Consider the following 16930-nt stretch of genomic DNA (forward strand, 5'->3'; position numbering starts at 1 on the left):
CCCCGGTCCCGCCCCGTTCCCGGGGCCGCGGGCGGGGCGGGGGCGCGGCCGCCGGCGCGGAAGTGACGGAAGTGGGGGTGACGCCGTTTTCCCGCGGTTCGGGCGGCGGGCGGGGGCAGCGGCTCCGGTCAGTGCTGCCCGCGGCGGGCGCTCCCGGCAGCCGCTCCCGCCATGCCGCCCAAGCCCCCGCGCAGAGCGGGCGCCGCCAGGACGCAGCGACCCAGCCCCGACGGCGGCTCCGCGCCTCCCGCCGCCCCCCGGTAAGCGGCGCCCGGGCCGGCAGCGGGGCTCTCGGCGCCCCGCTGGAGGCGGGCGGGCCGCCCCGGGGCTCTCGGCGCCCGGCGGTCCGGGGCGTGGGGCGGTGTCACCCCGGGGCGGCTCCGGCAGCCGGTGGCGTGGGTCTCGTGGTGGCCCCGCGGTCCCTATCCCCGCTGGCGATGTGCGATGCTTTTCCTAGGGTCGAGGTCGGCGAAGCGGACTTCGTTGTGCTGTGTGACGCGCTGAAGGTGTCGGAGAGCGTGCGGGAGAGAGCGTGGAAGACGTACGAGAGCTTGTCGGCAGCGGATGGAGCTCTAGTGAGTAGCTGCTGCTCGGTCTGTCCCGTGCCCCAGCTCAGGTGCTGCGCCGTAACTTCGCTGCAGCCGCGGCCGGGGCTCCCACAGCCAAAGCTCACGTAGTGTGACTTTGCTTTTTTTCCAAGTGAAGGTAGACTGAAGTGGGGTGTTGCCATGTTCACGTCTGTGTAAACCAGCTTCTGTAGATTGCTCTTTTTTGTTAATATTTTGTGACAAAAGTGCGTGCTCAGGGGTCCTTTTAGATTACTCACAAGTGGCAGTAGAAAATAGCACCATGTGATCAGCGAATTCTTCAAACTGCAAGTTATTCCACATATGTCTTAATCAGCTTTATACAGGTAGTCTTACTGTGTGTTTCTGTGTATTTTTTCCCCTCTGCATCTTTTATGAGTCTGCAGAAAGGGTATTGAGATGAATGTTGCAGAGACAGGACCGTTGCCTTTTTGTTGCATAATGTTAACCTGTGCTTATCAATGAGACATTTCCGTTCAAATTAGTCATTAGGCATGTGTAAACAGATTAATAAAGTGTTAGGGCCTTTCTTGATTTTTGCTTTTCCTTCTCCTCAGTATGACTGCTTTGTCAACAAGCTGGCTCAGAGGACAGCTGTAATACAGCTAAATCATGGCAGAAGCTTTGTTGTAGAGTCCTGATGCAGTTTCATAATACCTAGCTGGGGTATTATTCCCACCGTGTGGACTTGCATTGATGTACATGTTCTGACTTCTGCTTACCCTTCTGCAACTTGAGCTGACCTGTCACAGCTATGCTGTCACTACTAATAGTTTTGTAATCTGTGTTTTTTAAACTGCAGTGTGGATATACCAGGTCTTGATGCATTCACATTATGGACTAACAATATAATGGAAGGGAGACTGCACAGCTCTTTCAGTAACAGATACAATTTCTGGTCATGGGTGTTCATGGGAAGCATTCACCTAAAATCATAGTCGAGTTCCCCTATAAGAATGAAAACAGGAGTAGTCAGTTCCCTTGACTGAAAAAAAACCAAGGCAGGTTGCAATATAATCCTGAAAATTTCATTTACAGGTAAAGTTTTGTTTTCACTGATCATTACTTAGCAGTGACCAGATAAGATACATGGTGGTTGAAACCTTTCAGCATCTGGAGATTGCTTCCTTTACCTATTCAGAACCAGACCTTCATTATGATATATAACTAATACCTGTTTTCTTGCAATTGTTTGTTGAGAGTCTTTCAATGTACAGGGAAAAAAAAAAAAATCTGCATTTAATTTCAGTCCAAGGCCTTTCCCTCAAACTTAGAGCTCTATCTGCAGGGTGTTGAAATGAGTAAGCTGTCAACTGTGTGCCTCCATGGGGACCTGGAAGGCACTGGAGTTGCTACTTCTATCTGAGAGCAGGCTTCATCTGACTCTGAAGTCAAGCAAAGTAACAGCCTGGCTAGTTGCTACTTCTTTTCCCAAGTCAAGTTCTTATGGCAAGCCTGGCTTCTCAGGATGACTCTGTTCTATTCTTCAAGTTGCAGGGATTCAGGAGGAGGCTGCTCTTTTCTTCCCTCTGGTAAAGGTATTATGTTGGAGGGGCTGTCCCAGGGTTTGTCCTGCAAGCGCCAGCTGCATGTGTTTTGATCAGTGAGGTTCAGTAGTAACCTGTTCAGTTCTGAACTGGAGCAGAAGCTGAGTAGCCTGTTCAATTCTGAACTGGAGCAGAAGCTGTGTAGCAGCTTTCTGTTCTCAAGCAAAAAGTTAAACAGCAGGCAAATTTGTGTGACAAGCAGTTGAGACAAATACTTACCAGAACACTTCCAACCAAATGTACAAACAAACCAACCAAATGTAGTTGGTTTGACTTGCAAAAGCTTAAATCATAAGGCTGCTGATGGAAGTAGAGGTAGCATCTAAGAATCCACCTCTCAAGCCATTTGCAAAGTAAAAAGACCTGAAACCTTGCCTTTCTTGTCTCACTGGCCTTGTTTTATTGTGGTTGATACTAGAATTGTGCCTGCCAAATCTCTGAGGACTTGAAGGGCACTTGTACGGGTAACTAGAAAGCAGCATGGCCCAGACTTTAGGTACTGTGGTAACTGGCAGATACTCAGGGTGCAGATGTGGGTTTGGATGCAGTCTGAACATCTGCCATATCCTTGCTCAGTGCACATTTAATGACTTGAAATGAAAACATCTTGCAGTACTGTCCTTTTTGAGTTGCTTAGGGTGCATGTGTAGAGACTCTGTAAACCAGGTAAATGTGGCTTTAAAGTATAAAGCAATTATTTTTGGCAGGCGTTTACACAATAAATTGCTAGAATGTCGTGACCTACCAGCCTAAATGTGCCTGTGCTTCAGTGAGATATTTTACTGGCCAGGCAGGCATCAGCCAGGAGGAGAGAACCTGTTATCTGCTACTCCCTGGAATGAATGCCAATGCCCATTGGAGCCACTGCTTTTTTTCCATCAGGATGTCACAGCTTTCCACTCTGATATTTTTCTTTTTCTTTTGAGCATTTGAGCTACTAGTGGTGATACTTTTAAATTTCAGTTTTCTTGTCTTGCACTTCCTTTCCAAGCACTGTAGCTTTCCTTGCAGTGCTCTCCAGTTACCTGTTTCCACAGCGTGTGAGTCAAGAATATACAGGTGCACCCTATTGCAACTGGGCTGTGAGTCCTTGAAACAGCTGAACCTCTTTGAGAGGTGTGAAGGAGGAGCAAGGTGACGAGAGAGACGGTAACACAACTTTTCTGGAAAATGTGGCTGACCCTAGTTGTAAAAAACAGGTCTGCAGAGGGGGATTTTCAAAAGCACTACATCTGTCTGTTAAATATGGTGGTGTTTTCCTTCATAGTAGGAGAACATTAAAGCTTCCCTCCGTGACAGCTGAGTTTAATGACATTCTTCTACAATAAAATGGTAACTCAACATCTCTTAGAACCCCAAATGCTGAAGCAGCACTTTTGGTGTGTGGAATGAAGGAAGGTGTCTGATGTGTAATCAGAAAGATGTTTCTTTTTAATATCTTTTGATAGCTGCTGAACTCCCATACAAGCTTATTGAGAACATGGAAGTGTTTAGATAAATGAGAGCTTTTCATTGGTGTCACACAAATACTTCTGTCCTCTCTATCATTTATTTTCTTTATTAAACCAAGCTGTCTAGATGAACAGAATCTTTTAGAGTTGTAGTTTTTACAGTCTTAGTTTCAAAACTTTTACACACTGATTGTTGTTGGCTTAACATTGGCTCTGATCCTTGCTTCTCTTGTACTCTTAATTTTTTGTAACTCTCCTGAAATCTCTATTATGAACCAATAGTGCTTGTAAATTCTAGATAGAATGAACAGATTTAGTGGAATTACTGATGTACTTTGGTGAGCAGTATGTGATTGTTGGTGTAGGGGATATTAGAAATAGTCAAGGAAGCAGTACTAATACTGCTAAGAAGAAGCTCAGGGTGTTTGTTATGTTCTGCTACTCTTTGTTTTGGTAGAGAACAACACAATGAGAATCTGAAGTAGAATATGGGGTGATATAAGCAGGAAAGAAAAGCTTGAGCAAATTGTTGCTGAATATATTGGAAAGAACCCATGTGAGGAACAGATGATATGGTTTGATTGGAACCAGATTTCTCCAAAGAAAATTGAAGTGCTTTAAGAAATCAATAGAATTTGGAGTCTGCCAAGGACCTTAAGGCCTAGGGTCTGGTATGCTTCAAGCTCATCGGCTTAGTTGGCTGTAATATGTGGTGTGTGGGTAGGAGCTCCATTTGTTGCTGGCTGTTCATAGCACTGTTTGGGAAATGTGTCTCACTGTTCTCCTGCTGCAGCTCAGCTGTTCAGAGTCTGGAATTCCTGAGCCATTTTTATCAAGTATTTGTCTAACCTGTTATTCAAAAATTGTCATGGTGAAAGATCTGCAGTCTGCATAGTTAGGTTTTCCTAATTTAGCTTTATTTGCCCATTTATTTTTCCCCCAAGTACTGTACTAATTTGCTTCTGTTATAATTCAAGCCAGTGGTTTAAAATTCTGTACCAGCCAAGTATGTACACCATGAGAGATGTATTATTGCTGCCTTTTCTTTTCCTTCAGAAAGTCTCTAGCATATGAAGACATTCTAGGCATTTTTTCCTGTCTCTATTACTTACATCCTGAAATTCTCCCCAACTGGTGTCTTACACTGGTATACAGATGCTGCAGAGCACTTGGTTTGTGCAGGAGTTGAACTGCTTTCTTAGTGAAGAAAATGTACAAGGTAAACTGTACATGAAATAAATGAAATAAAGACTACTTAAATATGGAAGGTTGGTCTGCTCAGACCAGAGTTCATATTCAGCAGGCCATGTGTCCCCAGTCCATAAAATTTCACATTTAAATTGAATAAATTCCTTTTGGTTGTGGTTTCTCATTAAAAAGAGAATGTTTTAATTGGTAAGCCACCTCATCCTCATGTTAAAAGACAGAGGCCTCTTGCTTTTGGCAAAAGCATGAAACACATATGAGCTAACAAAGTATTTTCTGTCTAGACTTTGTCTTTAATTTATAGAACTGCAGCTGAACTGAACCTGAATCCACTGAAGCTTTGAATGGATGAGCAAAATTACAGATATTTTAGGATCCTCAGTTATTAAAAAAAGAAGAGCTACTGAAAGTCCCAAAACAAACAAATCATCTCCATGGCCTCTTGCTGATGATATTCAGTATCTTAGCAGCAGATGCACTGCTTGTATGTGCCCTTCGACTTTAAAAGCTCAGGCAACTGGTATAGAGTTTCTTTTTTACTTATCTTCTGCCTATCCTGGGGAGCGATTGATGACCTTTCCAGTCTTGCTGCATGTAAAAGTGTAATGGGAACTTTGCATATCAGATTAACTATTTTTACTAGTTCAATACTTTCCATTGACTTGATTATTTTCAGCTAGTATTATATTTGAATTTGATCTCCTCTGTTGTTAGCTAGTAATAATCTTCAATCCCAGACGATGTTCAATAGAAAATTTAAAACTGGTATTGCTGAAAAATGGAGGATCTGTCTTTACACAGAACTTCTTATATGTAGACAAGGCTTATAATGGTCACAGATTTTTTTTTTTTTTCTGCTGGGATATTTTTCCTGCAGGTTTTTATTCGGAACAGTTTTCTATTGTGAGAGCTTCTTGAGTCTACCTTCCAGTCATCTTCCACTCACTGTAGTCATAAACATGTAAAGTCAGAATGGTTTGTGTTATAAATGAAAATTTGTCCAGCCAAATTAATATGAAAAATAAAATATTTATTTTGCAATCAAATTCTATCTAGCCAGCCACAAGGAAAGAACAGAGCCCGGGGTCGGCCCTGGGTGTGCAACAAGGAGTCAGCCTCATCAGAGGTTTTCCTCCATGCCCACACACCTCCATCCTGGCACAAGCAGTTCTTATAGGGAAAATTCCACCTTAGGCCAAGATTTTAGCAGTCAGTCTTTTCTTCTATTCAGAGTCCATATGTTAATAAGATTTTCTTTTTGGTGATGAGGAAGAACCATTCAGTGTCTGGAGTTTGTTGATTCACAAGTATCTGCCCAAGTATTTCCACGATATCCATCTCGGGTCGTTCACACAAACAATCAGCACCTGGGGTTTCTGTATCTCCCCAGACATGGCCCATCTCCTGGCGAGCCGTACCTTCTTACTTGTAAATCAGTTTCTAAAACACACCCGGTCTCACCTGCGAGGGTGGGGGGGGGAATCCTAATACAAACATGTATACTCTAACAAATATTCAATATCACATATATCATATTAGAAATGGTGCGAATTATATCTACTACATCTAACAGTTTGGGTTGGAAGGAACCTTTAAGGGCATCTAATTCCAACCCCCCCTGCCATGGGCAGGGACGCCTTCCACTAAACCAGATTGCTCAGTGCCCCATCCAACTTGGCCTTGAACCCCTCCAGGGATGGGGCATCCACAGCTTCTCTGGGCAGCCTGTCTTGGTGTGTCATCACCCTCACAGTAAAGAATTTCTTCCTAATCCTGATCTAAACCTGCTTCATTCAGTTTGAAGCCATTCCCCCTTGTCCTGTCGCTACATGCACTTGTAAAATGTCCCTCTCCAACTCTCTTATAGCTCCCTTGAGGTACTGGAACATGCTGTAAGATCTCCCTGAAGCCTCTTCTTCTCCAGACTGAACAACCCCAACTCTCTCCAGCCCCCAGATCATCTCTGTAACCGCCTTTAGACTATCTCTAACAAATGGCCATGTTCTTGTACCATCAAGCTATTCCTCTATATTGACTGGAATGTAGTAACTGAGATTTTATGTTAGGAAGCCAAATTCTGTATCTTCCTCTTTGAAAATCAGGTGCTTGATATTTACAGTGAGACATCCTATATCCCATTTGATTCAAGTATCCATCTGTGTTTGCATATTTCCCATGTACATTTCCCTTGACCTTCTTTTACACATCATCATTTGAAGCTTCTATTTCTGGATCACTTTTGTAGGCTGTCATCAAAATTGTTATCAGTGTTGTCAGAAGAGTAAACATCTCTAACTGCATACTAGAGCTGTGACTTCCTGTGACCATCTCCTCCTTGGGACTGTTTAGCACTGGAGAACCTCTGGAGGCAGAGAACAGAACTTATTCCTGTTAGTGCTTTTAGCACCTTTCAGCTGCATTTGTATAGAAGAGAGGCAAGAATCCCATTTTACAATAATTAAGTGTTGGATGAGCATTTTAAGCTAATGACTCTTCCCAGGTTGTTTTCGCTAGATTTTAAATAAACTGGTCATCTGGTAAAATCAAATCAAATAAAAGTAGTGGTAAGTCCAGAATGAGAAATACTTTGAAAGATTTAAGAGTTTTAGATATTTTCCTATAGAAAACTATATTGATTCAGTAGAACTGACCTGCGTTGCCCAAACTCATAGCATAGCTTCCTTGGAATCCTAAATAAAAGATGATAAAAAGAGAAAGAAATCTATGTGAGCTTCTAGATGCTAAATAAGGGCTAGTGATTGGTAGGTAGGCTTTGCTTCATGATGACTTGAATTAAGGTCACTGCAAGTCATCTTACTGAAACTGAGGGATGGCCAAGGACAGATGTTGAGCGGTTGTCCTGCCCATTTTCTGTAGTGATGCTGTATCACAAAGATCTTGAGTCAGACTGGTGAAGAAGAAAACACGCAGAAATTAAATTCTGGCTATGAGTTTGTCTTCATTTTATTCCCATGCATTCAAGTCCCTCTGAATGAATCATCTGCTTTGGCTGTAAACAAAGCAAAATAGTTGGAACAAGTGATGCTGTGGTTTTTGTTCAGCAGTCAACTTCAACTCGTTTGTATAGAAAAGAAGAGAACTTGGGGAGGGAAGGGGTGCGAAGAGGAGAGTTCTTACAAATGTGACTTGCCAGAGAGGCATCTCCTTTTCTCTTCTCCTTTTCCTCTGCCCCATGATGTTTATATTTGTTCTGGTTTCAGCTGGAATAAAGCTGGTTTTGTTCCCAGTAGCTGGTATAGTGCTGTGTTTAGCATGAGAATGTTGACAATGCTGGTGCTTAGTTCTTGCTAAGTAGTACTTGCCCTAAATCAAGGACCGTTCAGGTTCCCATGCTCTGCCAATGGGCATGGCACAAAGATGTGGAGGGAGCATAATGAGGACAGGTGTCCTGAGCTGGCCAAAGGAGTATTCCATACCAAAGAAGTCATTCCCACTATATAAATTGCATTGGAGTTGTGCTGGGAGCTACTGATTGCTGCTCAGGGATGGGCTGGGCATTGTTCAGTGTGTGGTGAGCAAATGTATTGAGCATCACTTGCTTCTGTTGGGTTTTATGCCTCTCTCTTTTATTTCCATTGCAGTTATTATTAGTGTTGTTATTATTGCTGCGTTTTATTTTGTCCTAGTTATTAAATGGTTCTTTTCTCAAGCTGTGATGGTTGGTTTCTGACACTCCTCACCACTGCAGGGACTAGAAGTGAGCAAGCAGCTGTGTAGTACTTAGTTACAAGCTGGGGTTAAATCGTGACAATATTCATGGGTTAAAATCACTGGAATCTTCATGTATGGCTATGGAAGTTACCTTATCTTCTGAGAAGACTGAAGTTTACCTATGTCTTTGGTTGTTTTAACCAGCTGGTGGGGTAGTCCCAGTCTGGTGTTCTTGCATGTTTTCATCTCCGTCCTGTCTCAACTATGTTATAAGGCAGACATGCTCAGGTGCTGCTCACCTTTTCTTTGCTATTGGAAAAAAAAAAAACAAACCCAACCCATAATCTATTTATCTTGGGTTGTGTGTAATTTTTCTTACCAGCAGTCATCCAACATCTTGTATTGAGAAGAAGGTGTCCAAAGCACATTACTAGGCTGCCTCTGAAGCTGCCTTCTTGTTTAATGGTGGAAACAAATGAGTTGTTACCCCCAACCATACTGGACAAGGAGTTTAAAGGTCATTCTTGCAAAACCAGACCTCTCTCCTATCAAATAAAGCATTGCTGTGGCCTTCTAGCGTTCATCCTGCCAGAGTTGAGCTAGGCTGCCCAGGAAAGCTAGGCTTGTTTGGATAGGCAACAAACCAGGAACACTTTCATCGCTTGGTAGCACTCAGACCTCCTGCCCTACGAGGTGTTGTATTTACAGGACAACATCATGACCTGAGTTTGCAGGAGTATGGAGTGAAAGGAACTTATTTAATAAACAAGGTCAGCTGACTCCAGGGGCTGTTCAGTGTGAGTGGTCTTCCTTCTTGGTAGTTCACTAGCTAGCATTAACCTTCATAAATTTTTATATCCCTTTGTATATCAACAAATGTATCTCAGTCTGTTAATAGCTTATTTCAAAATAATTTTCTCTTGTGCAAGGACTCATGATTTGTAGAAACACTCAAATAGGAATGCAGGAAGAAAACTGTGACTTAAATAATTGTCAGTTGTCATGTTGTTGAGGGTGGCTGGTTAGTTTTTTATTGAAGCCTGTTCTATAACTATTAACAATTGCACAAGCCAGTCAAAGTTTTTCTTCTTTGGAGAAAGCCCCCAGCCACTCTTCCCTGATGTTCCCAAGAAATACACAGAACAACTATCACCAAAACAAAACAAGCTGTTGGCAGTATTAGTGGAAATTGTATAATTTATGGGCACATTTATGGGTTATTGGTTGTGGTTACACTGCTGAATAAGCAAGGACATGAGTGGATCCTGACAGTGCAGAGGATTTTGGAGCAGGTTTGGAAGACCGCATAAGATGGAGTGAGCTAGGCCTAGTACCATCTTACTCTGACTTGCCTTTGGGGAATATCTTCTGGAGTGAACAGGCCGCTGCAGCTCACATTGAGGTTGTCTAGGAGGCAGCTAGGTGGACTGATCAGGGAAAAGGATAAAAACATAGGCCAGGGAGTAGGCTAAAGCTAGGCAGTCTAGAAGGGCAGGAGTGCAGTGCTTCCATTCACTTGCTCCTGGTGGTCTGTTTCACCTTTGTCCTCCAACAGATGTCATGTCCGACCTAGAGCTGTGGAGAATGCGTTCAGATCCTGCTCCTTTGCTGTGGGCCTGGATGGTGTTGCAGTTTTATTTATAAGGATGCTGGATGTCTGAGAAGTGTTTTACAAGTTTGCTGTTTCTGCAGTTTTGGCCTGCACCCATGCCTAATTTTGTCTTCAAGATAGCTTTGTTTCCAAAATTTGGAATATTCCTGCTTAAGATTTTTTTTTTCTGTAATTCTACAAGTTCTTCAGGGATTTTCCGCTGAGTTGCTGTTTTGGTGGAAGGGTATTGGAATCTTAAGTGATGCCTGTCTGGCTTCGAGTGAGTGGCTTGTGAACCATCATCAGGAGTTCTACTCCATGTGGGTTCTGTGTCTGTCATTGTGGGTTGGCTTCTTTTGATGAAGGATGACTGGTTGTAACTTGTACCTTCTAAATAGCAGAAGGCAGACCTTAAGTGTAGATGTATGGTAGGAGAATGGCTGGAAGTGTTTGTTACTGTCACACTTTACTAAGCAGAGATGGGTTTGTGGTTCAGCAAACCACAGTGATTAGTGGTTGACACAGCTGTACTCATTTATGAGTTTATTACTTGTCATTGTAAAGATTTCAATTATGTTTTTTATGACTTGGCTTCTTATTTCTTAACTTTCAGTGTTTTGTAATGATCAAATATGGTAATTTAGGAAAAAAAAATAATTACTTCTGCTTTACATAAACAGTCCATGGAACCAAAATGTGTGTTTTGAAGCTTTGCTGAATTGTATTGGTAAAATTGATCTTGAATTGTAGGAATAAGAGTTGAAATGTTCAGTCTTTTACCCATACTGTGAAACCTGGAATGGTTTTCTGCTGTAAAATAATTGGCTGTTTTGTATTGTTTAACCATTTCTAAACATGTTTGGATAAATTATTGCCTTCCATGCATTATCCATTTCTATTGCTTAATAAAAACTCTTTCTTCTCTTTTTTTCAAAAAGGCTTGTAACACAAAGAAAAAGGAAACATGGGGTGTATGTATCTTTATTGTAGCAATTGATCTGGATGAAGTTACATTTACTTTCACTGAGCTTTTGAAAAGTATAAACATGAGGTAAGTAAGTTTAAGTGTGTGACTTTAGATTTCAACACTTCTCAACATTTTTATAAATTGAATGTTTTTAAAGCATAGTGAATCTTAGCATATCAGACTAGTTGATTTTACAATGAAGGGTACTTAAGGAAATTATGACTATATTGGTAAACTAGAAGTCTTGCTGTCATATTTTAGTTGAGGGAGCAGTGATACTTGTTTGATTCATCTGTGGTTGGCTTTGGTTGTGTCACTCATCTCATTCTTGTTCTTGCTCTCCCTAAAGTGTTCATCAGTTTAGGTTGGTGCAAATTGTACTTAAAATATTTTTTTCTTTCTTTCTGTCTTTCCCTCTGTGATGATTTTCCATAAAACCTTTTTCCCAGCATTAGGCTTAGGCTAAATCAAGAAGCAGGGAAAAGAAGTGTTGCTATTCAAATAGTTTACTAGCATGCTGCTCTTTCTCAAACATTTCTCAAACAAGCTAAACTTTGTACTTTTCATACACTCTCTTTGCTGAGGGTGTGTTACTTTTATATTGTATATTAATTAAGTTCATAATACAGAAATTAAGATTATAGTATCTGCTTTTAAGGTAAATTTAGGTGGGAACAGCAACCTTGTGTTGCATTCATCCAAGGAAAGAATTTCAGTGCCATCTGCCTAGAAGCTGTGGAAAGTGTATGCAGGAGCAGAGCCTCTCGATGCTCTAGGGCAGGAGGCTAAGTCCTGGCAATAACCTCAGGCTTGGGCCAGAATATCCTTTTCCTTGAAGTCATCTGTTATGCTTAGACTTCTCCATGCCCTCTTCCACCTAGCATCATCTCCCAGAGCAGAGTCAGGTGCAATGTTTTGACTTAATCTCTTCAGTGTTGGCTGCCTTGGAACCGTGTGAAGGCCAATTGCGTTTGTGTGGCAACATCCAGGTGTTCCACCCAGTTCCACAGACAAACTTCTCAAAAGTGAGAGACTTTTCCCCTTAGGTTTTCAAAGAGTAAGCTGTTACTCTGCTGATTGTGATGCAGTACTCAGTTGCTTGTTAGCCTTGGGCTTTTTCTCAGCTATAAGGTTGAACTGGCAGAGATTTCTACTAGTCCTCCTCTAGAGCCTTCAGATATATTGGAGAGATCTTTTATTCCATGATAAGTGTTCTTAAATGAGATTCTGACTGGTTTTGCATCTTGTATCTTTAATCTGACAAAGATCAAAACATTTCTCAGAATATTCTGATAAAGGATCAAAATATATTTGATACAGTTGAAATATTGAAAATATTTGATAGCTTCCTCCTCTTTAGTTTTTAGCAATCTGCTAATTTTAGTTATGAACGTAACAAAACGCTTCCTTAGTGGCCATAATATTACTTAGGTGGGTAGGGAGAACTTTGAGCCCTTGTGTAATAATATTTCCGAAGGGTGGAGATGTTGTGTTGAAAGACTTGAAATTCTATATAATTCAAGGCATCCACCTCAGTTTTCATTCCTAGGTCTTTCTTTAGCATGGATAAAGCCAAGGTTCATGTTCTTGGAATAGCAGGAGCATTTCTAAAGTAGAGCAGGATAGCTGAGAGATGTGTGTTGGATATTTGTGGTATTACCAGCAAGAACAAAGGTGTGTCTAGTTAGAAAATTCTGACTTCCAGAGATAATATCTGTGCTAGGCAAGAAAATTTTCCTTCTATAGTAGGGCCTGTATTGTGCGATACCTCTGAACAGTATTCCTGCTATCTGGAAAATGTGAAGGTGGGGCTCAAGATGAACAAGTAAGATTTCCCAAGGCAAGGGTTCAGTCACTGGTAATAGTAGTAAGAACGTGCTGGGGTCTAGTGAAGTAAGAAATGGGTTTTCATGGGGATGTGTTTTTATTTTCTCTTTTTAAAGAGCTATTTCAGAATACTTGTTTTCACAAGTTATGATAATGTGTCATCTTTTTTCCTTTTTTTCAGTGTATGCACATTTTTTCAGTTTCTGAAAGAGGTGGATGTTAACATGGATACTGTAAGCACTAAAGTTGATAGCACTGTATCAAGGCTGAAAAAGAAATATGATGTATTATTTGCACTATACCACAAGTTTGAAAGGTAGTGTATGCTTTTTCATTTTGAAATTGATTTCTTTGTCTGTCAACATTTAAGTATTTGAATTTTTCAAATTGCGTGTTATAGGAGCCCATTTACACTGTATGGGCTAATATTTGCAGAACAGTGAAATTGAGCTGTTTACATGCATTAAATAAACACCTCTTACATTTTACTCCTTAAGTATAACAATGCTGTGTTAAACAACCCCCTTGTTGCAGTACAAACAGTAAGTAGTAAGAGTAGCATGACAAGTGATAGCTACTCACTTCAGGCTTTTTACAGATATAAAGAGGATTGGTTTTCTATCTAAATATTTTTTTTTTTACTTAACATTTTGCCTTCTGAATCACAAAAGATTCTCAAATATCTCTTAAATAACCTTTGAAAGAGGTAGGAGTTCACCCTTTGATAGTTTATAGAATGAAGGCCTATATATCCTAGCTTGTTTTTGAGTAAACTGAGGGTTTTTTTCTTGAAATGGTAGGTACCTAGAATAATTGGGAAGCAACATTATGCTGCAAGGCTTGCAGTGACGCTAAAGAAATACTACATATTTTTAAATGCCCTTTTATAGTGTGTTTTGCACAACTGTAGCACACTTGGCTGTGTTGTAAAAAATACTGTTGTAAAAAAACAATGTACAAATATTGTCTTTGGAAGAAAGCAATTTTATTATACCAAGCTAAAATTGTTTTGCTGTCTAAGCTTTGACATAAATATGCAAACAACAACATATTTTCAGGCTTGGCAGGGCTATAGTTGATCTGTTGTTAAATGTTGAGTCAGCTGGTTTTTTTTAAAGTTAGAATAATGTTTTATGAACTGGTATAGTTTGTTACTGTGTTGAAATCAAAGATACTGCATAGTTTGCTTGCAGAAGCACATTCAAAAATATGAATTTATTTTGGTTTTTAGGACTTGTGGCCTTATTTATCTGGAACAACCTAGTAGTGAGTAAGTTTGATTTTCCTAAATTGTGTTTGTCAAGATAAGATGTAAAACATGATGGTGTGTTATCTTTTAACCCTTTTAACCAGAACTGGCCTAAGTTGTAGTATGCTGTGTGTTTAGATTTAGTGTGGACTTTGAATTTCAATGAGATGATGGGAGATGCAGAAATTATATATATGTTACATACATATATATCTCTATATATGTGATCTATACATGTTATGCATATTATATAAGTATATTCTTATAAAAATAGTGTTTATATATGTGTATGTATATATATGTAGATATGTATCATATTGTATTCATATATATTTTTTAATATATCTATTCCTCATCCATGACATATTGCTATGCAATATGTTTTGGCATGGTGGAAATGAACGTTGGGATGGAGAGTGAGCTTCCTAATCACAGCAACAAATGAGTGTACTAAAAGATGCCTTAATAGCTCCCCAATGAGCTTGAGTTGATGCTGTGGCTGGAGAGTAGGGCATTAGTCAAAGACACAAGAGAAGACAGCTCAGAGCAGTTGAATTGTCTACACTGTTTCTTTCCCGAGGATGGTGCAGATATTTCCCGATTCTTGAATGGCTTTACAGGGGATTAAGTTTTTCAAATGTGTAGTCATAATTACAGAGGGAATGGAATGAGATTTTTAGTAAACTTAAGTCCATGGGAAATGCTGCATGTTGTTAAATAGTTCCATTGATAGAAGCATGTTTTCAAACATTGTAGTTTAAATTATTACAGAGCTATCAATGCTAAGTATTTTTATTTCCCTGCAGGATTTCTGCTGAACTCAGTTCTATATTAGTCCTAAAAAATTACTGGATTACTTTTTTGCTGGCAAAAGGTGAGTAATTTTGATGAATATTTTTAAAGTGAGTGTGTTTGTTTTACATGTCCAATGTGAGACTAGTATACTTATTACAAATAAGTATTTTACAGACCCAGAATGTTTTAATTGCCTGGGTTTTGTAACTGCTTACTAATATTTCTTTATATACTGTTCTTCTCACTGATACACTTTCTGTATATAAACATATACTTAAGCTTTCTAACATTTCTGTGGTTTCTTTTTTCTTTAAAGCTTGCTGTTCTGTATTTAAGTCTATTCTGAGATGCTTTGAGTCTGCCAGCATTTTAATAATGGATGATTACCATAAAAAACTGGCATATTTTAAAAAACAAACTTATATATATTATAAATTATATTTAATAAAACAAATGTAATAATAAGGTATTATAGTAAGTCTCTGAAAGCATGTCTTTTGAATGCTACAAATCTTTCTTGAAAAGTTGTAAGTTACAGTTATTGCTGAGTGATGAAACGTTTATGGTAGTCTGTGGAGTTCCTGTCTCATTGTACTCCTACTAAAAGGAATGAATCGTGTATCTCAAGGACTGCTTACTGCAGGTGTGTGTTATCAGAGAAGTGTATGCATCTCTGATATCAAAATCAGACTTGGATCAGCTGAGTTTTTTGGGGCTTTGTCACTAGAATTCTCCAAGCGTAAGCATAAAGCAAAACCCACAAAAGGTTTTTTAGCCTGCCTTTTCTTGAGACCAAAGAAGCTGAAATTTACTAGAAAACAGTTGGAGCTTCAGAAGAGCCTGAGTGATGCTTGCTACTTCTGATAGAAAATAAATACAAAAATTGCATGTGTAAGTAGAGCACAGGAAGATTGGTAGCTGTTGAAAATCACTGTCGACTTCCTGATTTTTTTTTTTGTGGCAATGCACACTATCTTGGGACGGCCCTGTAGATCTTTTCTGGCATATGAGTCAGAATGTGGGAAAAAATGGAATCATGCAGCTCTAAAAGTGCTCTTCATGCTATTACTTGTGTGACTTTTAAGTAATTTCATAAAAATTTGACAGGCTGAGCCTACAGTGTGATAGCATGTTTTGAATTTCTCTTCACTGTATACTAGCGGCTTCTGCTTTCTGAATATTTAGCAGCTTTCAAAAAGCTTGCATGAGACCACAGAAAAAGAAAGCAGGGAGGAATTACAGAAGTAAGAAGTTATTCTTTTACAGTAAAAATAAAAATCAGGCTGAGCACTGGGGGCAGGATTTTGTACACAATAATTTTGTGTGTATGCTATCTCTAAAACCGCAAACGAAAGCGCCATGGGTTATAAAATCAATAGCTTTAAAGAGCACTGGCATCCTGTATGATGCTTCCTGAATTCTAGAGGTAGTGTTCTACTATATGAACTTCCAAATCTTTGTTTTGCAAATTTGCTTCTAGAATTAAGTCAACCATTCTCAAAAAGGGTTTTCTTTACCCTTTTAAATATTTGCAGGTAAAGTGTTGCAAGTGGAAGATGACCTGGTGATTTCTTTCCAGTTGTTGCTGTGTGTCTTAGATTATTTTATCAAACTGTCACCTCCTGCTATGCTCAAGGAACCATACAGTAAGAATGTTTTTGCTTTTTTTCATAATTAAACTTAAGCTTATTGAAATGCATTTTTTTTCTGTTTTAGTTAAATTTACATGATAGTGAACTTGAAGTCAATTACCTGAATGTGGCAATATATTTAATACAATTTTTGCAATGTCTGCTCCCCATACTAGTTGTTTAGAGACTTGTTAAAACAGCAAGTCTTATTTGGTAGAAGAATTCAGGTTCTGGATAGATTATAACTGAGAACTAGTATTTAGGTTTGTCTTGAGTTATAAAAGGGAAATGTGGTGGTATGAATCTTACTTTATTGATGTTTAACAATATGACAACATCAGAAATGTGCAAGATACTGGACTGTACAGATATTTGAAACAAATATGCACTAGATAGCAGCTCAAAAT

The 16930-nt window shown here is 39.7% G+C and overlaps 1 protein-coding gene across 1 annotated transcript in view; it reads left to right on the forward strand.

Moving 5' to 3' along the window:
• The first annotated feature begins 36 nt into the window (after positions 1-36).
• The window catches only part of RB1 (RB transcriptional corepressor 1), a 72862-nt gene continuing 55968 nt past the window's right edge, over positions 37-16930 (forward strand). The window contains exons 1-7 of the mRNA XM_030272595.4: positions 37-260; positions 458-575; positions 10993-11105; positions 13030-13164; positions 14080-14118; positions 14904-14971; positions 16428-16538. Of these exons, the coding sequence (XP_030128455.4) occupies positions 172-260; positions 458-575; positions 10993-11105; positions 13030-13164; positions 14080-14118; positions 14904-14971; positions 16428-16538 (673 nt within the window). The 5' untranslated portion in view covers positions 37-171. The remainder of the gene's footprint in view (positions 261-457; positions 576-10992; positions 11106-13029; positions 13165-14079; positions 14119-14903; positions 14972-16427; positions 16539-16930) is intronic.

The sequence above is a fragment of the Taeniopygia guttata genome, chromosome 1 (assembly GCF_048771995.1).
Source record: "Taeniopygia guttata chromosome 1, bTaeGut7.mat, whole genome shotgun sequence".
Classification (NCBI taxonomy): Eukaryota; Metazoa; Chordata; class Aves; order Passeriformes; family Estrildidae; genus Taeniopygia; species Taeniopygia guttata.